At 51.7% G+C, this 25,928-nt stretch overlaps 2 protein-coding genes across 2 annotated transcripts; one reads left to right on the forward strand and one right to left on the reverse strand.

Annotated features, from left to right (window-relative positions):
* Positions 1–325: 325 nt before the first annotated feature.
* On the forward strand, positions 326–13,360 carry ptchd4 (patched domain containing 4). The gene is made up of 3 exons (XM_030345130.1): positions 326–1,241; positions 6,081–6,576; positions 9,020–13,360. The coding sequence occupies exons 1-3, from the start codon at positions 675–677 to the stop codon at positions 10,693–10,695; spliced, it is 2,739 nt and encodes a 912-aa protein (XP_030200990.1). The 5' UTR covers positions 326–674; the 3' UTR covers positions 10,696–13,360.
* A 1,700-nt stretch (positions 13,361–15,060) lies between these two features.
* On the reverse strand, positions 15,061–25,928 carry opn5 (opsin 5). The gene is made up of 6 exons (XM_030345225.1): positions 25,777–25,928; positions 21,995–22,114; positions 19,159–19,329; positions 18,060–18,394; positions 17,343–17,587; positions 15,061–16,965 (listed from the first exon to the last, which is right to left on the reverse strand). The coding sequence occupies exons 1-6, from the start codon at positions 25,898–25,900 to the stop codon at positions 16,899–16,901; spliced, it is 1,062 nt and encodes a 353-aa protein (XP_030201085.1). The 5' UTR covers positions 25,901–25,928; the 3' UTR covers positions 15,061–16,898.

Below are 25,928 nucleotides of genomic sequence, written 5' to 3' on the forward strand. Positions count from 1 at the left end.
GCTAAGGGCTTAGCCGTGTCCGCGGGCTGTGCGCGTCCCCTTGAGAACACATCATCCCCTACACCGGTCCGGTACAGTCCGAGTCCTCGCGCAGCAGGTACCGAGTCGGGTCGTCCGGTGAGATCTGTCATCCATTCATGATGCGGATCCCCGCCAACTCCATCCCGCCATCCTGCAGCGCGGGAATATTTCACAACTCTCCCGCCGCTGCACGAGCGCTGGACCAAAAATAACCAGCAGCCACCTCCTCCTCCCCCTCCTCCCGATCCCTCCCCCCCCCCCCCCCTGTCTCCTCCCACCACATGGACTCGGTTAAACACAGAAACCAGTCGCGGTACCGCGAGTGTGGCTGCGCGTGTGCACCAGTGTGGAGGCGAGCCGACGCACGCATGCAGAGCCCAGCGTCGCGAGGCGGCAGCAGCGGGAGTACCGGAGGCGGGATGGCCCGTCGCGAGCCTCACACGGTCCGCTCCCGTCGACTGACGCCGCATCAAACCCCTCCGTCCGTCGCTTGCGTCCATCTTTCCTCCGCGAATTGCTGCATTGCTGTGTTCCAGGTGTAGCGGCATGCGTGTGTGCGTGTGTGCGCGCGCGCATGTGTGCACGTAGCGGCTGCTGTGCGCGTGCGTGTCTGCGTGTGTGTTGGCTCGGCGCGAGGCGGATGAGGCGCGTGGATGCTCGGTCGGAGGAGAATGCTGCGGCAGGTCCTCCACAGAGGGCTGAAGGCGTCATTCTACTGGCTCGGCCTGTTCGTCAGCAGGCACCCCGTGTTCTTCCTCACCGTGCCCGCCGTGCTCACCATCATCTTCGGCTTCACGGTGCTCAGCCGCTTCGAGCCCGAGACCGACCTGGAGGCGCTCGTGGCGCCCACCCACAGCCTGGCCAAGATCGAGCGCAGCCTGGCCAACAGCCTGTTCCCCATCGACCAGTCCAAGCACAAGCTGTACTCGGACCTGCACACCCCGGGGCGCTACGGCCGGCTCATCCTGCTGGCCCGGGCCGGGGGCAACGTGCTGGAGTTGGCCCGGGAGGTGCTGCTCGTGCACCAGCAGGTGCTGGATCTGCAGGTCAACTATAAGGGCTTCAACTACACCTTCGCCCACCTGTGCGTGCTCAGCCACCGGGACAAGAGCTGCCTACGGGACGACATCGTCACGGTGCTGGAGGACATCCGGTCTGCGGTGCTGGCCAACAGCTCGGTGCACAAGGTGCCGCTCGGATACCCCAACACCACGCTCAAGGTGAGGACGACCACCGAGAGGGAGACGGTACCCGTACCCCGCTCTGCACCCGGTTAAACCGGCGGCGTCGCGCGGGCCGCACGCTAACACGTTAAAGAGGCTTTTTTTTATTCCAACCGTCTGGCTGACGTCACCGCCGTCGCGAACGCGGGAGTGAGTGAGTGAGTGAATAATGAGAGAAATGCTCCTGCTGCTGCTGCAGCGGTTGGCTAGGGCTGTCTTTGTGAATGAACGGGGGTCGTGTGTGTGTGTGTGTGTGTGTGTGTGTGTGTGTGTGTGTGTGTGTGTGTGTGTGTGTGTGTGTGTGTGTGTGTGTGTGTGTGTGTGTGTGTCTTGGCTGCAGCACCAGAGCGGTCCTTGCGGGGGTTATGGAACGGTCGGTCGGTCGGTTTGTTCTTAAACAACCGGGGGGAGCGAGCGGGGTGAGGGGGGGGGGGGGGGGGGGGGAGAGACTGAGGGCCCCATGCAGCGAGTCTCCAGCGGGACTCCGTGTGAGGCTGGCGCAGTGGGGGCGGGGGGGGGGGCTCATTCTCCGCCGTTTAAACCGAACTGGAGAAGCGATAGAACATCTTGCTCTCTCTCTTTCTCCCTCTCTCATGATGAATAATGTCATGGTCTGTTCGGAACATAACGGTCTACAGATAAGGTTGGTTTGTTGGTCTGTGAGCCGCAGATCAAAGTTGTACTGCAGTACAGAGAAGGTTGTGAGTTCATGTTTTATATTTTATAACACACACGTCACTTTACGTTTATTTTAATGAGCAGAGATGAGTACTCCCGTGTGTACTGTGTAGTACTTTACTAGTTAATGTGCAGATAGTGAAAGGATGGGGAGAAGCCATTTAAATATAACAGTGTAGCTGTCATCTCCATCTCCAGTAGTTAGCTTTTCTATCTCTGGTAGTTTGTCAGCTCTAACTCTGGTATGTCCTCTTTATCTCTGGTAGTTTGCCATCTATATCTCTAGTAGTTTGTCTTTCTATCTCTGGTAGTTTGTCTTCTTTCTCTCTAGTAGTTTGCCATCTCTATAGTTTGTCATCAGTATCTATCTCTGGTTTGTCATCTCTATGGTAGTTTGTCACCTCTATCTCTCTAGTAGTTTGTCACCTCTATCTCTAGTAGTTTGTCACCTCTATCTCTAGTAGTTTGTCATCTCTATCTCTAGTAGTTAGTCATCTCTATCTCTAGTTGTCTTTCATCTCTTTCTTTCGTAGTTTCTCATCTCTATCACTAGTAGTTTGGGTTCTTCGTGTCTGTTAGTTTGTCATCTCTATCTATCTCTTGTAGTTTGTCTTCTCTATCTCTCGTTGTCTAATCTCTTTACTAGTCCTTTCATAAATGTGTTTTGGATGTAATACCCAGAAGCCAAGCACACAGCCACTATATTAATACAAATATATCTTCAATTTAATTTCATAATGGAGCTACAACTTAAACTCTGTCACCATTCACAGAGACACTGTCCACCAGACTTTCAGGTATCCTTTGAAATATATCGACACAAACGCAACATAATGATTTAGTTTCATGATACCCTACAGCATTCAAATCTCATTCAATTCAGTTTGAGTGTAATTCAAAATAACGGCCAGAGAAATACCAGAGGGGCCTTATTTGATAACTAAGCCTCTGCTCTCACGCTATAAAGCCAATAAGCCATACTTTAATTTCATTCATAAAGTACTTAAACCTAAACACGGTATTAAACCTCAGTCAGACACTTTAAACTGTGTTTTAGGTTACATTACATATACACTGTGTATGGATATACTGTGCTGAGTAGGACTGAGTTAGCTTGATGACGCCATCTTATGCTAGCACTGTAGCATACCAATATATCATCTCACAGCAGGGTAGCCATACATCGGAACAATATTAACCCAAATATGAGCACAGCAAGGAAGTTCATTAAGATATTGCTTGGCACCTCGTATCCCAGAATATGCTTCACCGTTGCCAACAAATATTCATAGAAGTGTATTTATAGAGCAATGTTAAGTATTACAGAAGTACTTGTATATTTATATACCATGTGGTCAGGTGGGTGGGGATGGGAGGGGGGGGGGGGGTAAGGGTTGACCGTGATTGGACGTCACCAGGCAGTTCAGCAAAGTCACGCGGAGGTCGCGGCGTGCTTTATGACCTCATAAATCATAACCCTATTGGCAGAGCCTCATCTCCGTGACGACGGGAGACGGAGGCACCCTATTGGAGGACGAGAATGTGAATGAGTCACGACCGTTGAGTGATTTAGCAAGCGGTGCACGAAATCTCCTCCGATTAGGGTCTGTGTGTATTTAGCATGTATAGCATGTAATGTTAACATTGGAGCATTGCTAATTGCCAACTTCTGATGTTTTAGAGTTGATCAAGGTGAATATCTTATCTGCAACTACATTTTATCCCTTTGTAACTCTTAAACCATTATATAACATACACTAGTTAGATACTTTAAGTGTGCTGTACTGTGTACTATGTATGTACTGTACCATGTCGATTCTTACACATTTAGTTAATTTAGCGCCAACGATGAGATGATGAGGAACCCATCAGCTAGTGGGCGGAGTTACGTTATGATGCACTGTGTTCATTGGGTGGTGTCTAACGGCATTATTTAAATTGAGAACTAAGGTCTTCCAGCTGCTGTGATTTTTAGCCAGTCCACGATGAGAGCTCATTGTGAAAGTCCTTTAGATTAATCTGAGATTCAACCAATTACACGACGGCAACGAGAGCCTGAGCCGTCTGAGATCCCCGAGCAATTACCGACGATTACGTTACAAACACTCTGCTCGGAAACAATACATTCACACAGCTGCGTTGTGTGCGCCAGACAAAGACACACAAACGCAGCCTGAACCATCCAGAGTTAGCTCCACATTAGCCCAATGTAACTCTCATTATAGCCTAGCATAAGCCTGGGTGCTAGCATGGCAATAGTGTGGCATAAGCCTTGACGTCAGCCAAGCGCTTCCCGGGAGGTTAGCCTGGACGTTAACATGGTGTTAGCGCGAGGACAGACGCTTCGTGGGAGAAGTAGAAAAAACTTTACTGAACTTTCCTGAAGTCAAAGTTAGAGTCTCCCTCAGAAGCTTTACCTTCGTGACCTTAATGACACGAGTACATTTGCATTGTACATTTAGAGCACAGATTACATTTGTCAGAAGAAAGACAAACGGGGGGAGGCTATGCAGAGTCTAGTCTGGTTCAGAGTCGGAACAAGTGAGTCTTGAGTCTTTCGCGGACACAGGTGACGTTACACCTGTTCACCTGTAACTACTTGTATAAAATAGCATTTGATCAGAAGTATAAAGACCTGGTGGCGTCCCGGGTTAAAGCGCAAACCATGTAGGCACAGTCCTGAACGCAGCAACCCGGGTTCAAATCCTGCTCGTGATCGTTTGGTGGATGTCTCTCCATCTCCCATACCCTCCCCTCTGTCTCCCATACCCTCCCCTCTGTCTCCCATACCCTCCCCTCTGTCTCCCATACCCCCCCCTCTGTCTCCCATACCCTCCCCTCTGTCTCCCATACCCTCCCCTCTGTCTCCCATACCCCCCCCTCTGTCTCCCATACCCTCCCCTCTGTCTCCCATACCTTCCTCTCTATCTCCCATACCCTCCCCTCTGTATCCCATACCCTCCCCTCTATCTCCCATACCCTCCCCTCTGTCTCCCATACCCTCCCCTCTGTCTCGCATACCCTCCCCTCTGTCTCCCATACCCTCCCCTCTGTCTCCCATACCCTCCACTCTGTCTCCCATACCGTCCTCTCCATCTCTCTCTATAATAAAGCATAAAAAATGAAAAAAAATAAAACAAGTATAAGGACCTCTCATAAACTATCTATAGGAGTAGCTCAAAGAGCAGCAACTGTAGCAGGACTACAACAACAACTACCTCTGAACTACAACTCCCAGCCACCAAGTTTCACTGCTAGTGCAACCTGAGATATTTCTTTATGCTGAACGAGGACTGAGGAGAGGTGGGAGAGAGGAGGAGGAGAATCAGACGTCAGGACCTCCTCTTGTGAAGCGACAGATGCTCTGCTGATGAGACGACCTCATTATACCGATCCTGCATAACATCCTACCGCTTCTACTGCTCCTCACTGCGTGGGAACACCTGCTCAAAAACCCCCACACCCCCCTCAATGCAGGAGGACACATTGAAGGCATCACTTCTCAAAACTTTCATGAAAACCATGAAATCATATAAACCGTGACATCATTAAAACAACGACCTCACTCCTCAAACCATGACATCATTAAAACCATCACTCCTCAAACTATGACATCATTAAAACCATCACTCCTCAAACCATGATATCATTAAAACCATCACTCCTCAAACCATGACATCATTAAAACAACGACCTCACTCCTCAAACCATGACATCATTAAAACCATCACTCCTCAAACTATGACATCATTAAAACCATCACTCCTCAAACCATGACATCATTAAAACCATGACATCGTTAAAACCATGACATTAGTCCTCAAACCATGACATCATTAAAAACACGACATCATTAAAAAATGTCATCATTAAAACCATGACATCACTCCTCAAAATCTTACTTGACTGCTTTAGCGCTGCTATCGTAACGCACCCGATGGGCTAGCTAAATAGCAGCTAGCCTCAGCGGCGTGCTAGCTTAATAGCTGCTAGCCTCAGCTGCGGCTAGCTACAGCTAACGGTGTCGTCTGTTTCAAAGAGTAGAGGAGGCGAGGAGAGGTGGGAGTGAGGAGGAGCCGGCAGGTCCTCCTCAGGTGTTCTGCTGGTTTGTTGTACCGCCATTAACCCCGCCCCCCGCCCCCTTCCCCCCCCCCGCAGACCGGCCGCGTGTCCTTCATCGCCCACCAGCTGGGGGGCGTGTCCTTCTCGCCCAACAGCCGCGACCAGCAGGTGAAGTTTGCGCGCGCCGTCCAGATCACCTACTACCTCCGCAACCATGGCCCGCCCGTGCAGGACGCCATCGCCGAGCGCTGGGAGAGCGAGTTCTGCGCCCTGGTGCGGCGCCTGGCCCGCCTGCGCCCCCCCCACGCCACCGACCAGCTGCAGGTGCAGTCGCTCACCTCAGGGAGCCTGTGGCGGGACTTCCACCGCACCGGCGTGCTGGCCAAGGGGGAGGTGCTGGTGAGCCTGGTGCTGGTGCTGCTGGCCGCCACCGTGTCCTCCTCCATGCGGGACTGCCTGCGGGGGAAGCCCTTCCTGGGGCTGCTGGGCGTGCTGACCATCTGCATCGCCAGCGTCACCGCCGCCGGCATCTTCGTCATCTCCGACGGGAAGTTCAACGCCACGCTGCTGGGGGTCCCCTTCTTCGCCATGGGTGAGTCCGGGAGAGGGGGGGGGGGGGTGTGTGTGTGTGTGTGTGTGTGTGTGTGTGTGTGTGTGTGTGTGTGTGTGTGTGTGTGTGTGTGTGTGTGAGAGAGAAGAGGTGGGTTTTCGTGTAGGTGTGTGTGTCTGAAGGGGTGTGTGTGTTTGAAGGTATGTGCAGGTGTGCGTGTACGTATGTGTATGCACGTGTGTGTGTGTACACTAATTATCTGGCTGTGTTTCCTGCGAGCGTGATCACAGCGCCACGTGGTCGTCAACGTCCGTTACTATGACAACCAGGCACGTGGTTAGCATGTCGGTCGGTAGCCGAGGGTTGTCCTGACGACGGTGACCGTAGTAAGGTCTGGGAGGAAGGCTTCAGACTCAAAGTGGAACTGACACGTCGGTCTCCGGTGGCAACGGGCTGACACCGCGACCGGGGGCCGGGAGGGGGGGGGGGGGGGGGGGGGGCTGGGGGATCACCATGGTAACGGTCGCCGAGGGTACCCAGAGGTCAAAGGTGGCGAAGGCGTATCATCACAGTTCAGCAGCGGGCCCGTGTCCGTGGTGACGGAGAATCACGACAGACAGTTCAATAGCATGCTGGTTTCCATGGCGACGCTGAATGATGACAGCTCAGCGGCACGCCTGTCTCCGTGGGGACGGTGAATCATGACAGCTCAAGTAGTGTGCTCGTCTCCGCGGCGACAAGGAACAACCCTCAGAAGCTCCCTGGGAGGGGTTCCTCTCCGGGGGGGGGGGGGGTTAGTACCACGGCTGGGGAGAGCCCCGATCAGACTGACGGACAGCTAGGAGTCTACCGTAGAGGAAAGCACTGCCACCCAAAGAGACGGAGCAGGTAGGGGTTAGACAGTACAGAGACAGGTCATTGAGGAGCAGGTAGGGGTTAGACAGTACAGAGACAGGTCATTAAGGAGCAGGTAGGGGTTAGACAGTACAGAGACAGGTCATTAAGGAGCAGGTAGGGGTTAGACAGTACAGAGACAGGTCATTAAGGAGCAGGTAGGGGTTAGACAGTACAGAGACAGGTCGTTGAGGAGCAGGTAGGGGTTAGACAGTACAGAGACAGGTCATTAAGGAGCAGGTAGGGGTTAGACAGTACAGAGACAGGTCTTTAAGGAGCAGGTAGGGGATAGACAGTACAGAGACAGGTCATTAAGTGGGTTAGACAGTATACACTATAACACGCATACACACTCTGCTGTACGAGGGGGCGGTGTGTGTGTGTGTATGCGTGTGTATGTGTATGCGTGTGTATGTGTGTGTGTGTGTGTGTGTGTGTGTGTGTGTGTGTGTGTGTGTGTGTGTGTGTGTGTGTCTCTCTCCATTTCATTCTGCCATCACCAGCTGCTCTTTTCTATACTTTCCCAAATGAAGGAAAGAAAATGTAGCTTCATTGAATGTTGCAATATTGATCATTGACGAACAAAGCCAAGCATGCGTTTCATACGTCTCCCTCTCTCTCTCTGCCAATCAACTGACAGCCTAATACAACTAAAAGCTTTCCACTCGTTATATCGGCCTAATCTATTTATTGGCCTTTAGAGTTGATTAACTCATTAACTTATCTACTTCCTTCCCTTACCTTTATAGTTAATTAACTTTGTACATCCAGGAAATTAACAACAGTGTAAGGATACCCTGCCTGGAAACATGTGAACTCTGCTTCTGACAATTGAATGTTGTGAGTTGTCTGTTAGTTTGTTGGGTTGTGAACTCACATCCCGATCTTTACAGACAACGTCCAAACCCAGAGAGACATGTAGATTAATCCCGGTAACTCTTTACACACACATTAAATGCACCCTTTAACCCAGAACATCCTTGGAAACTTGCAGAAACAGAAATCCAGTAGAGACCTCATCTATTGTAGGTCGGATGTACCTTTCCGTCGGTCCGGTCTGCTACGATGTGCTGCTCTGACCAGAGGCTCAGGCCAGCAGCCAGGCTAATGCAGAGCTCCGCTCACATCGACCTCCCTCGGCCCGTCGTTTCATCATCCCCCCGATCGATAGCGCTTCCCATACATTGACTACTTTTTAAAAAGTCAGTAATATGTCATGTCATTGTAGAGCTACATGCAGCACATTGATTCGCTCTCTCCAGCCGACCCAATGCCAGAGGGCCGTCTGTGACTTCCCCCCCTCTCTGTGAAGACTTTGAAGGAACGTGGTTGGATTATTCTACAGTGACCATTGTAGCGGCTAGGCATTCCAAATTAGACACGAGGGACTGAACGTGTGAGAAGACACCTTACATGATGCGCATAGCCAAAATAACTCTGCTCCACTTTTGATCCTTTATTCTTTCTTAGGTCCCGTCACACCTTTTGATGACCGTGACCTAATATGGTCACTGTAAAATAATCCAACGTTCCTTCCGAGTGTGCATGGAACCCCTGACGACCTCTGACCTCTGACCTCCCTGTGTTCCAGGTCACGGGACTAAAGGCGTGTTCGAGCTGCTGGCGGGCTGGCGGCGGACCCGGGAGAACCTGCCCTTCAAGGAGCGCGTGGCCGACGCCTTCGCCGACGTGATGGTGTGCTACACCATGACCAGCTCGCTCTACATCATCACCTTCGGCATGGGCGCAAGCCCCTTCACCAACATCGAGTCCGTGAAGATCTTCTGCCAGAGCATGTGCGTGGCCGTCCTGGTCAACTACTTCTACGTCTTCTCCTTCTACGGCTCCTGCCTGGTGTTCGCCGGCCAGCTGGAGCAGAACCGCTACCACAGCGTGTTCTGCTGCAAGATCCCGTCGGTGGAGTACCTGGCCCGCCAGCCCACCTGGTTCAAGACCATGATGAGCGACGGCCACGACCTGTCCACGCACCACGACAGCGTTCCCTACCAGAACCACTTCATCCAGCACTTCCTGCGGGAGCACTATACCGAGTGGATCACCAACACCTACGTCAAACCCTTCGTGGTCATCCTGTACCTCATCTACGCCTCCTTCTCCTTCATGGGCTGTTTGCAGATCAGCGACGGCTCCAACGTGGTCAACCTGCTGGCCAGCAACTCACCCAGCGTCTCGTACGCGCTGACGCAGCAGAAGTACTTCAGCAACTACAGCCCCGTCATCGGCTTCTACATCTACGAGCCCATCGAGTACTGGAACTCCACGGTGCAGGAGCACCTGAAGACGCTGAGCAACGGCTTCAACAAGATCTCCTGGATGGACAACTTCTACCACTACCTGCGCGTGGCCAACGTCAGCGCGTCCACCAAGAACGAGTTCATCCACATCCTCAAGGGCTCCTTCCTGCGCAGCCCGGAGTACCAGCACTTCACGGAGGACATCATCTTCTCCAAGAACCGTGAGAGCGACGAGTACGACATCATCGCCTCGCGCATGTACCTGGTGGCGCGGACGGCGGAGAAGAAGCGTGAGGAGGTGGTGGAATTGCTGGAGAAGCTGCGACCGCTGATGCTCATCAACAGCATCAAGTTCATCGCCTTCAACCCCACCTTCGTGTTCATGGACCGCTACAGCTCCTCCGTCATCTCGCCCATCCTCACCTCAGGGTTCAGCGTGCTCACCATCCTCATCCTCACCTTCTTCCTGGTCATCAACCCGCTGGGGAACCTGTGGCTGATCCTCACCGTTACCTCGGTGGAGCTGGGCGTCCTGGGCCTGATGACGCTGTGGAACGTGGGCATGGACGGCATCTCCATCCTGTGCCTTATTTATACTCTCAACTTCGCCGTGGACCACTGTGCGCCGCACCTGTACACCTTCGTCCTGGCCACCGAGCACACGCGGACGCAGTGCATCAAGCTGGCGCTGGAGGAGCACGGCGCGGCCATCCTGCAGAACGCGTCCTGCTTCGTGATCGGGATGGTGCCGCTGGTGTTTGTGCCTTCCAACCTGACCTACACGCTGTTCAAATGCTCCCTGCTGACGGCCGGCTGCACCGTGCTGCACTGCTTCGTCATCCTGCCCGTCTTCCTCACCTTCTTCCCGCCGTCCAAGAAGAGGCACAAGAAGAAGAAGCGAGCCAAGCGGAAGGAGCGCGAGCGCGAGAGGGAGCGCGAGAGGGAGCGGGAGCGGGAGGAGATCGAGTGCATCGAAGTGCGGGAAAACCCTGATCACGTGACCAACGTCTGATCTTGTCAAGCGGGCGAGGGATCCGTCAGTGATCGGGAAGGCTGAGAGGCGTTGGCCCCTCCCAGGGCCCGGAAACGTCCCGTGACGTCACAGGGGCGGGCACCACTGTGGGCCCCCAGGCAATAGGAGTCAGGCTGGTCAAAGCGAGGGGCCTCATTGGCCAGTCCTTCGGTACAGAGGGTGCATCTCATTGGCACAATGCTCCGACTCCCTCGCGGTTCACAGGCTGAAGACCGAGCGACGATCCACACGGAAATATTAGCTTCAGCATCGTAGAAAACAAAAACATACGTTAAAACCAAATAATCACAAGCAATTCATAGCCAGCCTCTGACGGAACGACGGCCAGACGCGCCTCCGAAGGGGACGGACGGCCTCCTCGAACTCCTCCTCAGACATCGATAGAGGACACCATCTCGTTGTGGAAGGTGGAGCTAAAGCCTGTGATGGAGGAGAGAGCGGCACCCCCAACCCGCCCATGTCAGTGCTAGGTCCAGGGGCCACTTTCGGTTTTCATATGTGAAAAAAAGTGAAAGTGAAACGAAAGGGGTGCCACTTTCGTGGCCCCCCTTTCGTTTCACTTTCACTTTCGTTCACTTTTGTGGGTGAGCTCCCTTTGCAGGCCACCAGCGAGGGGGAAGAGCTGTCTGTTATTCAGGGCGTGGAGCGGAGTCTCCAGACGAGGAACACCGCCGTGCCCCCCGAGGTGGAAGGGAACAGCCGGCTGGTTCTGTCACACGATAAACGCATGACCTACCTAGATGAACATATAACCCTTTGTGTTTCCCCGCTGGGTTCCCTGTCAAGGATCAACTCTGTTGTGACCAGTGAGAGGACTGGACTCCTCGTCTCCTGAGACGAGCGGCGGGATGTCTGAGCGCATGAACGTTAGCCTCCTCCCGGACTGGCCCTGACCTGAACTCATGAAGGACTGCGTGGATAACCGGAAGAAGCTGGCTTCAGCAGAGAGACTCATTGACGGACATTAGTGCCATCTGTGTAGGATTTGTGTAGGACTGTGACCATTTGTGAATCCATTCATTATGCAGAATGATTTAAAACCAAACCTCGATCTAAAATCATCAATAAGGGGGGTGAACTGTTCACACCGGGGGGGACAACGCACGGGGCAAGCAGCAGCCATCAGGATCCCACTGTACAATTGGTTAAGGTCTAGACGCTCGTAAAACGAAAAATATGGCGAACCAGCTTGTTGCTAGCTCCTAGTTGGCGTATAGCTAGCTTCTCCATCTTAAGTTTGAAACACTGTATCCCAGCATCCACGCAGTCCTCATTATAAGTGACCAAAGCAGTCCTCGATGGAGGCCCCGCCCTAGAGGGTTGACGGTATGAGCTAGGACAGCTGACGGCAGACAAGACGGTAAAGGCTGCTCAGTGGCGGCGCCCGGCCAATAGCGACACAGAGCTGAGGTCTGCAGAGCTCCGCCGGGAGACGACGATAGAGGTGATCAGAGTGGTGGTGCAGGGTCTCTCCTGGACCTCCCTATTGGTCAGTTGGGACGGTGAAGGGCGGAGCTGACATGTCAGAGCTGAGGGGGCGGAGCTTTGGACTGCGTCTCAGTGGAGAGCAAATGAAAGGGGTTCATTCCGTCCCGATAGGAACGGTTTAGGGGATCGCTGACCAGTGAGAGGAGCCATCTCTTCCCATTGTGGTCCACTGAAGCAGGAGGCATCTCAGTGTTTAGATGGGTTGAGCATACAGCGGTTCTGTCCCCAGCACTCCCTCATCCCCGTTCAGATTCGGTTTCCGACGTTGGAGACGTCCTAGCACTCTCCAGTCCAAATAGACCAGAGGCTCTCTATAGAGGAGGCTAAGATAGGCTAGGCTAAGCTAAGATCAGCTAGGCCAAAATAGGCTAGGCTAGGACACGATAGGCCCGGCTAGGCTAGGCCAAGATAGGCTAGGCTAGACCAAGATAGGCTAGGCTACACCATGATAGGCTAGGCTAGGCTAGAGCATCACGTAGACCCCTGCCAAGTATGTACAGCGAGAAGGCATGACAAATCTCAATTAAAAGGAAAGACGTGCGAAAGTACCAGATAATGTACTTTGCCCTAAGTGGACTGTATGCATGGCACTGTATCGTATGTATGCATGTATTTGAGTTTTTTGTACGGAGTCTGCGTATTTCCTTGGTTCCTTGCTACGGTGTAGTGACCTATATCTGTTGTTTTGATGCATACCCTGTAACACCACATGTATGTTCCACGACAAAGCCAGAGCACTCTCCCGTGTATTATAAATGTACATTATTCTTTTATATATTTTCTAAGAAAAACTCCAAATTATAACGTTTTCTATCACATAGTTTTCTTACAAAAAGCAATAAAAAAACAGAGCCAGTGGAGCACAGTAGGCCAGTAATAAAGAGTGGACTGTGAATATTAAATTCAAGATGGTCGCCTTGCACACCCTGTGTCCCTTTGTTGACGTTGAGGACGGAGAACGGTTGGATTCTCACGTCTTTTATTTATGTCTCTATTTAACTCGTTCTCCGACGGCCACCCGGTCGGTATAATACAGGGAAATACTTCACAGCCTCTTTTTTAACCAGACGTGTAAATCAGGCTTGGTGATAGTTTTTATTGGCGGAAGGCTGCAGAACTATAAATATCAATAAAATATACATTTTGAAGTCTTTAAGAGTGTAAGCAAAGCGTTGATATCGTCACGGCTCTGTACTGTCCTGTTCCTCACGAGCAGGTCTGCTCTCCTCCTCCTCCTCCTCCTCCTCCTCCTCCTCCCCCTCCTTCTCCACCTCCTCCCCCCTCCACCTCCACCTCCTCCCTCCTCCTCCACCTCCTCCCTCCTCCACCTCCACCTCCTCCACCTTGAGGACCCCTCAGTTCTCAGTACCCCAGCCATGGAAGACCATGGTGGTGGTTTGGTTGGGGGTTGTATGGCTCTGGGGTCACATGGTCCTCCTGCGTTCTCCTACCCAGGGGATTAAGAGGCTTTTCGTACTCCCAGACGCGGAACATCCTGAGATGCCCTTGGTCGTGTTCCACGGTCCCTCTTCTGGTTCTAATGTTCTCCCCCCCTCCCCTCCCCCCAGTCCACAGATGCCTCCACCAAATCAACATCTTAGGTGTAGAACCAGGTCCGACCTCAAGCTGAAGGACTCTTATTTTGGGAGCCAGGAGCTTTCCACCACGGCCGATCATGCGCAGGAAGGTTTTCCATGCGACTGTAAAAATAAAAGCCCCCTGGACAATACATTTTGGCAATTCCCGCATGGTGTGTTGAATAACCTGCTCCATAACAACAGCCCGGAGGAAAGTATTACCGAGATATTGTTTCCCATCTCTCCTGCACGTCCGCCAGCCAGCGGAGAGGAGCCGTCGCTCACTGTCTCCCTCTAGCGGCGGCGCCAGGTAATGAACGTAACTAACATCAGTGGCGGTAACGGGAAGGCCCGCCGAACGACTTCGGCTCCGCCGAACGACTTCGGCTCCGCCGTGTTTCTCTGTCTCCAATGCAATATTACCTCCCTCTCTCTTTGATTTCTCTGTATTAAATACAAATGAGGAAATCATTTGTTCTCCATTGAAACATAAAAAAAACAAAAAAATACTCTGAGCTTTCTCTTCCTCCGCCCATGTTGAGATACTTATGAAATAGTATTTTATCTTAACCATCTAGGTGAGCCTAATATCAGAGATTATTTTGAGAGGTTTATTGGGATGTTAATGAGGATGCGTCAGTGTGTCACAGATCTGTCCCAGCGTTTTGTGTTGACATTCCATCTGCTCTCTATGAAAACCATAAAGCTGGGTTTGGATGGCAGTCTTTAGCTAGTAGGATTAGCGAGCAGGATTAACCAGCGACGATTAGCTAGCATGTTTAGCTGCCGCTGTCTAATTAATAGGTACAGCTGGCGGTGTTAAGCCAGCAGGTTTTGCTGGCAGTGTTTTAGTCGCGTTGTAGGACCAACGTACACCTTCCTCGATTGGCTTACTCAGATCAGATTCAGACGGGGGGGGGGTCGCGTTAATAATCAGAATCATTGACTTAGTGCCGCGCGATGCAGAGTGACCCCAGGGTTCAGGGGTCACCTGGTCCACAGGTGAGTCCACCTGGCCAGCAGGTCAGTCTAAGTCAAAGAGAGCAGAACTCTGAGGCTAATCATGTCATCAATACCCATCAACCCAATTCTCATCACTACACAAACATAGACCTACAACTAGAACTACTTAACCAAACAACACACACACACACACACACACACACACACACACACACACACACACACACACACACACACACACACACACACACACACACACACCATTTAAACCGGACTAGAAAATAGGCAGAAACCATCGGCTAAAACAGGTGGTGAAGGATACAATAGTGATATAAAATAAGTATCATTATGCAAACCAGACAGTAGTTCTATAAATCCTCCCAGGCCGGTACTACCGATCTCTGCATCACGCTGCCAAATAAGGAGCCGAGGCGCCCCCTGGCGGCAGAGCGAGGTGACGCACCAAACTAAAGTTAAACCGCTACAGCAACTTACAGCTAAGATCCAAAGGTTCACGAATCATCTCCTTAACGCTCTCCAGTGATTCAATATAGAGGACCATTTTTATTTTTTCAGCACAGAACGGTAAGACACAGGTACACACATGATTCGTTCGGCCAGGTACACACACTAACCCGCTCACACACCCATTTAGATTGACTTACTTGTTCATGTCGTCTGTGGGAACACAACTTCCACCCGTTCACCTATCGCAGGTGTTCCGGATTCACTTCCCTGGGATATATCCAGTGATCTTGTCGGATGATACGATAATGTTCACATTGTTGATCTTGTGCTGTTTCGTATCCGTCTGTCGCCGCAGGCCTTCGGACATGTTATTTCGTTTGTTAACAAAGAATATGCCTTCCACATTAATGACATCGAACCTCAAATTACGGATGAACATTTATCTGAATATTTACCCAGGTAAAGTCATGAGCAAATCTTAAATGCACTTTATATCTATTTATTTCCCAATGATACACATAATGCAATGAATCCCAGAACGGATGTTGATATAAATTCCCACCAGTGTTCCATATTTCTACCACAAGAGGGCGCCAGAGGCCTGAGCCGCATAAGGCCGACCATCACCCGTGTCTTCTCCTTTCTTTATGTTTTATTATGTGTATACGTTGCAGTTCCGATTGTGCAGTAGTGCAAGAAACAAAGCATTCATTATTTGTTATAAATACTAGTGTCTATAGGCTATCGCAGTTGTGTTCAAATGTCAATAGTGGTAAAGCGGTGAAGTAACGGTCACATAATTGCAGTTCCACTCAAGGGAAAGGAGAACTACCCGACCCAGCGTGTGTTCCGGTTATTGCAGTCCATTCACCATCTTCCAAGACTTCCACTGACTTTGTACATATTGCAATAGTTCATCCCTCATAAGCTCGGCAGCAGGTTGGGGTCTGAGATGAGAAACCACCATCCATCTCAAACTAAAGCCTTAACCGGGAAGCTTGAAACCTGAACCTCAACACTCACCTGAACTCTGACCCTTGACCTGCAGCTTGAGATGAGGCTGCCGTTGAACCGTCCGCCCCACGTTAACGTGACCACCAGGGGGCAGGCTTTGTGCTAAAGTGTCTGTTTGTGCGGATACATCCCGGGCATCTCCTGGGGCGCACAGGGGCGCCGCTAGGGATTTTGGGCCCCATGAAAAGAACAGTATAATAATTTCTGTATTATAATTTCATCATCATTAGGGGCCTCTCTGGGCCCCCCTCCATCATGGGCCCCTAGAATCCGTCTCCTTTACCCCCCCTTTTCGGCGCCTGGGGGTGTAGTCAATCACATTCAACAAAAGTTTGATTCTGAACTTTGAACCTGGGGCAGACGAACGAACACAAGAGGTTCAAATGCCTTCCTTAAGAGTCCCGCTTCAAAACAAGTCTCCTAGGGGTCAATTTTGAATCTTCCAAACATTGAGGCCTTGAGCCGATCTGTCACATGACCTTGAAAAGAGCATTCTGGGTAGAGACTGGCAGTGGGAGGAGCCAAGAAGAGACAATTCGCTGCTGATGTGGATAGGCTGTGTGTGTGTGTGTGTGTGTGTGTGTGTGTGTGTGTGTGTGTGTGTGTGTGTGTGTGTGTGTGTGTGTGTGTGTGTGTGTGTGTGTGTGTGTGATCAAGGTGTCCGTCCTGTAGTCACGCCTCCAGCGGCGTTTCATTGGCTGGCGTTCGGCCTTTCAGGGAGCAGGACACAGCATACAACCTGTGGAGAGAGGGGCGGAGTCAGGGCCTACAGCTACAGACCACCTAGAACCTACAGACCACCTAGAGCCTACAGACCACCTAGAACCTACAGACCACCTAGAGCCTACAGACCACCTAGAGCCTACAGACCACCTAGAACCTACAGACCACCTAGAGCCTACAGACCACCTAGAGCCTACAGACCGTCTCAGCTGGCTTCAGGACCAGTGAGTTATCCCAGAGAGCTGAACCAGGAGGTTTCACCGGTGTTTGAGCGAAGGCCTGTGGTTCTTCATGGTTCTTCAACTATCAAACTATGAAACCAGCTTACTAGCTAACCAGCTAACTCTCTAACCAGCTAGCTAACCTTTAGGGAGGAGTTAGGGAGGAGGGTACCTGGAGGTGTTGAAGTGCGTCCTCTTCTTGATGTTCTGGAAGCAGGACAGGTTCTTGCAGGAGTTCTTCAGGTCCATCACCTGGTAGATCATGGGGTTGTACATGGCCGAGGACTTGGCCAGCAGGGTGGGGATGACGGAGAGGGCGATGGGGATGGAGTCCGGCTGGCCGAACGCCGACACCACCGACACGACGGCGTAGGGGATCCAGGTGACCAGGAACGCGACGCAGATCAGCATCGCCACCTGGTGGAGAGACGGAGCAGCAGCACACAGTCTCACTGCTCCGCACTGAACACCACCCTAACCTCAGGCTGAACACCACCCTAACCTCAGGCTGAACACCACCCTAACCTCAGAATGAACACCACTCATACTGCAGAATGAACACCACCCTGACCTCTCCACCTTCAATAAGAAGGATTAAGTTAAGCTAACCCTTTACATACAATTGATTATATAATGTTGATTACTTAACCCATTACTTAATATTGATTATATAATATTAATTCCTCAACCTTTTATTAAATATTGATGATATAATATTGATTCCTTGACCCTTTATATAATATGTATTATATAATATTGATTTCTCAACCTTGAATACAATATTGCTTCCATAATATCGGACCCCCGTCCCTTATGTATTGTGATTGCATCGTATCGATCCTCAGAGGACCTCCGTGTCCCGGCTCCTTCAGACGCCCCCGACCCTCACCTTGGTCAGCTTCATCTCCAGGACGTTGCTGGACTTGATGCGGGCGTCGAAGCTGGACACCTCCTGGATGGAGGCCTTGACCTTGATGATGATCTTGACGTAGGAGAAGACGATGATGGCGGTGGGCAGGACCAGGCAGAAGAAGAGGATGGACAGGACGAAGGTCTGGCCGGACAGCGAGGCCTGGGCCAGCCACCAGTCCAGCGTGCAGGAGGTCCCGAAGGGTTCCGGGGCGTAGCTCCCCCACCCCAGCAGGGGCATGGTGGCCCAGAAGGCCGCGTAGAACCACACTGCCGCCAGGACCAGGAGGGTGTGCTGGCGCTTCAGCCACGCGCCTGAGGGAGGGACCGGGTCAGGACCAGAGCTAGAACCTGAGGAACCTGAGGAACCTGGACTACATCTAGAACCCTACATCTAGAACCCCTAGTCTGGACTACATCTAGAACCTGAGGAACCTGGACTACATCTAGAACCTGAGGAACCAGGACTACATCTAGAACCTGAGGAACCAGGACTACATCTAGAACCTGAGGAACCAGGACTACATCTAGAACCTGAGGAACCAGGACTACATCTAGAACCTGAGGAACCAGGACTACAGATCTGAATCCAGAAAGTGAAAGAAAATTCTGAAACAATTCTAAATGTAGCGCTTAGATCCTTCAATCAGGGTACTGAACCGTGGTACTGTGGACCGTAGGACAGGGTATAGGGGTACTAGGGACCGTAGGACAGGGTACAGGACAGGGTACAGGGGTACTAGGGACCAAAGGACAGGGTACAGGGGTACTGTGGACCGTAGGACAGGGTACAGGGGTACTAGGGACCGTAGGACAGGGTATAGGGGTACTGTGGACCGTAGGACAGGGTACAGGGGTACTGTGGACCGTAGGACAGGGTATAGGGGACAGTAGGACAGGGTACAGGACAGGGTACATGGGTACTGGGGACAGTAGGACAGGGTACAGGGGGGTACAGGGGTACTGGGGAGCTGCTGACCGTAGGACAGGGTACAGGGGTACTATGGACAGTAGGACAGGGTACAGGGGTACTATGGACAGTAGGACAGGGTACAGGGGGGTACAGGGGAGCTGCTGACCGTAGGACAGGTGGCAGATCTTCAGGTAGCGGTCCAGGCTGACGACCGTCAGGGTGATGAGGCTCCCGCAGCCGAAGAAGAACCCCGTCCAGCCGTAGCAGCGGCAGCCCTGCCAGCCGAAGAGCCAGCGGTGGGAGAAGCTGGACACCATGAAGAACGGCTTGCTGAACACTGTGGGGTCAGGGGTCAGGGGTCAAGACACCATGAAGAACGGCTTGCTGAACACTGTGGGGTCAGGGGTCAAGACACCATGAAGAACGGCTTGCTGAACACTGTGGGGTCAGGGGTCAGGGGTCAAGACACCGTGAAGAACGGCTTGCTGAACACTGTGGGGTCAGGGGTCAAGACACCATGAAGAACGGCTTGCTGAACACTGTGGGGTCAGGGGTCAAGACACCATGAAGAACGGCTTGCTGAACACTGTGGGGTCAGGGGTCAAGACACCATGAAGAACGGCTTGCTGAACACTGTGGGGTCAGGGGTCAAGACACCATGAAGAACGGCTTGCTGAACACTGTGGGGTCAGGGGTCAAGACACCATGAAGAACGGCTTGCTGAACACTGTGGGGTCAGGGGTCAAGACACCATGAAGAACGGCTTGCTGAACACTGTGGGGTCAGGGGTCAAGACACCATGAAGAACGGCTTGCTGAACACTGTGGGGTCAGGGGTCAGGGGTCAAGACACCATGAAGAACGGCTTGCTGAACACTGTGGGGTCAGGGGTCAAGACACCATGAAGAACGGCTTGCTGAACACTGTGGGGTCAGGGGTCAAGACACCATGAAGAACGGCTTGCTGAACACTGTGGGGTCAGGGGTCAGGGGTCAAGACACCATGAAGAACGGCTTGCTGAACACTGTGGGGTCAGGGGTCAAGACACCATGAAGAACGGCTTGCTGAACACTGTGGGGTCAGGGGTCAAGACACCATGAAGAACGGCTTGCTGAACACTGTGGGGTCAGGGGTCAAGACACCATGAAGAACGGCTTGCTGAACACTGTGGGGTCAGGGGTCAAGACACCATGAAGAACGGCTTGCTGAACACTGTGGGGTCAGGGGTCAAGACACCATGAAGAACGGCCTGCTGAACACTGTGGGGTCAGGGGTCAAGACACCATGAAGAACGGCTTGCTGAACACTGTGGGGTCAGGGGTCAAGACACCATGAAGAACGGCTTGCCGAACACTGTGGGGTCAGGGGTCAAGACACCATGAAGAACGGCTTGCCGAACACTGTGGGGTCAGGGGTCAAGACACCATGAAGAACGGCTTGCTGAACACTGTGGGGTCAGGGGTCAGGGGTCAAGACACCATGAAGAACGGCTTGCTGAACACTGAGGTCAGGGGTCAAGACACAATGAAGAACGGCTTGCTGAACACTGTGGGGTCAGGGGTCAAGACACCATGAAGAACGGCTTGCTGAACACTGTGGGGTCAGGGGTCAAGACACCATGAAGAACGGCTTGCTGAACAATGTGGGGTCAGGGGTCAAGACACCATGAAGAACGGCTTGCTGAACACTGTGGGGTCAGGGGTCAAGACACCATGAAGAACGGCTTGCTGAACACTGTGGGGTCAGGGGTCAAGACACCATGAAGAACGGCTTGCTGAACACTGTGGGGTCAGGGGTCAAGACACCATGAAGAACGGCTTGCTGAACACTGTGGTCAGGGGTCAGAAGTCAAGACACCATGAAGAACGGCTTGCTGAACACTGTGGGGTCAGGGGTCAAGACACCGTGAAGAACGTCTTGCTGAACACTAGGGATGGGCAAAATGATTCTTTTCCGGGAACTAGTTCTTTCAGTTCAGTTCACTATAACGATTTGTTTATTTGATTAGTTCGTTTTGATTCGTTCGTTACGTCAGATTACGTCAATTGGTGTCTGCCCCCCCCCCCCCCCCCCGCGAGACGGCCGTGAGCATAATTTAATCCACTTCTAGGCTCTAACCCCCGTGAAAATCGAGAAGATATACTAAATAGTATAACTGAACGTCCCACCAATATTTATACCACTTACTTACTCTCTATATTTCATTCATGGTTTTACATTTATAATGTTATTTTACTTTACATTTAATTCTTCAGCGTTCAGGCATTACAGAACTTTCATTGTCATAAATAAAAAATACAACTGCAGTTTAATTTCTTTGTTTGATCTTAAATTGACGTAGAATGGAGCAAAGACTCCTGGGATTGGGAAATGCGTTTATCCAATAAACAGATGGAGGTCAAGTCTATTTTCGAAAAGATGTAGGGGGATATACGAGTGGCCCCACGTCGAATTGTATGACCCAAGATACGTCAGACAGAGAAAGCGCGCATATTCGACGGTACCGCCTTGTCATTTGTTTACCCAGGTGCCATTGCAACACCATTGCTACCTCTCATTGGCTGAATCTTTGAGAACGTTGTAGACTCAATCAATATAAGTCGCGGGGAGACGAAGCTCTGACCATATTTACGTGACCATATTTTGGTTTATGTTAAAAAAAAAGAATCAAAGAACCAGTTCTTCTTGTTTTGGGGAACCAGTTCTTGTCGTTCACGTTCGAGATTCGTTCGTTGTAACGAATCGGTCGCGACCGACTCATCCCTACTGAACACTATGGGGTCAGGGGTCAAAGGTCAAGACACCATGAAGAACGGCTTGCTGAACACTGTGGGGTCAAGGGTCAAGACACCATGAAGAACGGCTTGCTGAACACTATGGGGTCAAGGGTCAGGGGTCAAAGGTCAAGACACCATGAAGAAATCGTGCTTGTTCTACTCTTATAAAGCAGAGAGGTGTGTTTAGTTACCTGTACAGGTAGGTGTTGTTAGTGTGTTTAGTAACCTGAGATGCCGAAGTCAAAGATGGCGAGGTTAACAGTCATCATCTCTGGGGGCTTCAGCTTGCTCTTGCGTCTGAAGGACTGGTAGATAACGTAACCATTACCTGTAGCTGACAGGATACCTGGTGTGTGAGAGAGAGAGAGAGAGAGAGAGAGAGAGAGAGAGAGAGAGAGAGAGAGAGAGAGAGAGAGAGAGAGAGAGAGAGAGAGAGAGAGAGAGAGAGAGAGAGAGAGAGAGAGAGAGAGAGAGAGAGAGAGAGAGAGAGAGAGAGAGAGAGAGAGAGAGAGAGAGAGAGAGAGAGAGAGAGAGAGAGAGAGAGAGAGAGAGAGAGAGAGAGAGAGCTGTGATTAGCTGTCAGTATCGTCTGACCCCTGTCTGGTCCTTATTGACCAGAGGTTCAAGATGTTGATGGACCCTCTGGGTTCGTTAATCACCTTGACAACTCATCCCTGGTCCACTCCGAGCAGTTGCCTCGGTGACCATTCAGCCAATCAGGGGCCATTAAGTAACGATTTGCTGGAGGCAATCGTTACCGTGGTGATTTATGATGAGAGTCAGCCGGGGATTCCTGAAGAGGCCACAGGCCTACCATAGCTACCTGTGTGTGTGTGTGTGTGTGTGTGTGTGTGTGCGTGCGTGTAGAAGGATTGAGGAAGCAAGCTATTTGGGATAAACAGTGATATTGTCTGCTCCCTGTTCATCACGCGCGCGCGCGCGCGTGCGTGCATGTGTGTGTGATAACGTGTGTGTGTGTGTGTGATAACGCCATGGTAAGCCTAAATAGCTTGCTTCCTCCATCCTTCTACGGAGCAACAGCTTCCAGCCCCGGCCCCCCCCCCCGATGATGATGATGATGATGATGCTGTCGTGATGTTGCGTCATGATGAAGGTGATGATGCAATGAAAACTTAAATGGGCAAAACATCTCGGAACAACAGACCATAACACAGGGTAGCTTCTGGCCTAGTAGCAACATCGTCATAGCAACATCTCATGATCACACCGAGAGGTCATCAAGATAAGAGCCTAGATACACCACACACACACACACACACACACACACACACACACTTACAAACATACACATTATCTCCCAACACACACACACACACACACACACACACACACACACACACACACACACACACACACACACACACACACACACACACACACACACACACACACACACACACACACACACACACACACACACACACACAGACATCTGGATATGTAACTCGTATACTGTGAGTGTTGCGTTGAGTAGACTCGGCTCCTACTGAGACCACGCTGAGAGACACTCCGGGCTGGGGGAGGAACCACCAGTAACGGGATGGTCACCTTAACGAGGGGCAGGGAGGAGCCACCAGTAACGGGATGGTCACCTTAACGAGGGGCAGGGAGGAGCCACCATTAACGGGATGGTCACCTTAACGAGGGGCAGGGAGGAGCCACCAGTAACGGGATGGTCACCTTAACGAGGGGCAGGGAGGAGCCACCATTAACGGGATGGTCACCTTAACGAGGGGCAGGGAGGAGCCACCATTAACGGGATGGTCACCATAACGAGGGGCAGGGAGGAGCCACCATTAACGGGATGGTCACCTTAACGAGGGGCAGGGAGGAGCCACCATTAACGGAATGGTCACCTTAACGAGGGGCAGGGAGGAGTCACCATTAACGGAATGGTCACCTTAAGGAGGGGCAGGGAGGAGCCACCATTAACGGGATGGTCACCTTAACGAGGGGCAGGGAGGAGCCACCATTAACGGGATGGTCACCTTAACGAGGGGCAGGGAGGAGTCACCATTAACGGAATGGTCACCTTAACGAGGGGCAGGGAGGAGTCACCATTAACGGAATGGTCACCTTAACGAGGGGCAGGGAGGAGTCACCATTAACGGAATGGTCACCTTAACGAGGGGCAGGAAGGATGGGGAGGGGCTGCACATTGTCATTAAGGCCAGGTTCACATGCTGCTATTCTTCTTAATTAAATTATGAACAATGATAATCATACAATTAACAAATTATTGTTATCATTATTATGTCTCTCCATCATCCTCCACTCATCATCCATCCATCCATCCATCCCTCATTTTTCAGTCTCCACAGGCCAACATCCTAAGCTTTGACTCAGAAATAACATCCTGTTCCCTATCCGTGTCCCTGTCACTGCCTTGTGATCTCCTAGCATCACGCTCCACCAGTAAGGCTAACGCCCACTCTGGTGAGCTCCTCGAGGGCTTCAGCTGAGGCCTTCCAAGGTTCAGGTCCTTGGAAGGCCACAATCACCATCACCACCTCATAACTCATCACCACTTCATAACTCAATCACCAAAAGAAGTGGTGATTGAGTTATGAAGTGGTGGTTGTGTGATGAAGTGGTAATTGAGTGATAAAGTGGTGATTGTGTGATGAAGTGGTGGTTGTGTGATGAAGTTGTGGTTGAGTTATGAAGTGGTGGTTGTGTGATGAAGTGGTGATTGTGTGATGAAGTGGTGATTGTGTGATGGGTGATTGTGTGATGGAGTGCTGATTGTGTGATGGAGTGCTGATTGTGTGATGGAGGGTTGATTGTGTGATGGAGTGGTGATTGTGTGATGAAGTGGTGATTGTGTGATGGAGGGTTGATTGTGTGATGAAGTGGTGATTGTGTGATGAAGTGGTGATTGTGTGATGAAGTGGTGATTGAGTGATGAAGTGGTGATTGTGCGATGAAGTGGTGGTTGTGCGATGAAGTGGTGATTGAGTGATGAAGTGGTGATTGTGCGATGAAGTGGTGATTGTGCGATGAAGTGGTGATTGTTCGATGAAGTGGTGATTGAGTTATGAAGTTGTGATGAGTTATGAAGTGGTGGTTGTGTGATGAGGTGGTGATTGAGTTATGAAGTGGTGATGAGTTGTGAGGTGGTGATTGTGGCCTTCCAAGGACCTGAACCTTGGAAGGCCTCAGCTGAAGCCCTCGAGGAGCTCACCAGAGTGGGTGTTAGCCTTACTGGTGGAGCGTGATGCTAGGAGATCACAAGGCAGTCAGCTCCTCTCAACTCCCCAACCCCCCAATGCCCCAACCCGGTGGACGCACGCGCCTGGAGGCTGGGGCCACCACCAACATCACTCATTCACTACCAAACACACATACATTATTCACTATCAAACACACATACATTATTCAATATCAAACACACATCACTCATTGAGGAACGCGTTTGTAGATCGTCTGTTTGTTGTTATGAGGGGCGTCTGAGCGTGATGTGGAATGCAGCTCAGGAGAGGATATGAGGGCTAACACGCCGTCACGCTGCCAGAGGCCAGAGCTCTGAAGCTGAATCAGAGCCAGCCTGGCCTCCATCAGGTCCTCATACGAGTCTGAGCCTACAGAGAAACCATTCCACCTCAACGTACACACTCACCCTGCAACCGGTGGATGGACCTCTGTTCTCTTGTTCAATTACTCCTCCACCTCCTCCTCCTCCTCCTCCTCCTCCTCCTCCTCCTCCTCTTCCTCCCCCTCCTCCACCTCCTCCTCCTCCTCCTCCTCCTCCTCCTCCACCTCCTCCTCCTCTTCATCCTCCTCCTCATCTTCTTACTTCTCCTCCTCCTCCACCTCCTCCTCCTCCCCTCTCCCCCTCCTCCAGACCTCCTCCATGGGGGGCCGTTGTCTCCTCCTCCTCCTCTTCCTCTTCCTCCCCCTCCTCCTCCTCCACCTCCTCCTCATCTTCTTACTCCTCCTCCCCCTCCTCCTCCCCCTCCTCCCTGGGGGGCCGTGGTCTCCTCTTACCTATGATGCCGATGTAGAGGGCCGCCATGATGTCGGCCAGGGGGGAGAGGCGGGAGGCGAAGGGGTCTCCCCGCAGCAGGTAGTGGGGGAGGTAGCCCGGCGGGCCCAGGCTCTCGTTCCCCATGCTGGGGTGCGGGGGGGGGAGTCAGGGC

The sequence above is a fragment of the Gadus morhua genome, chromosome 21 (assembly GCF_902167405.1).
Source record: "Gadus morhua chromosome 21, gadMor3.0, whole genome shotgun sequence".
In the NCBI taxonomy this organism is placed as follows: Eukaryota; Metazoa; Chordata; class Actinopteri; order Gadiformes; family Gadidae; genus Gadus; species Gadus morhua.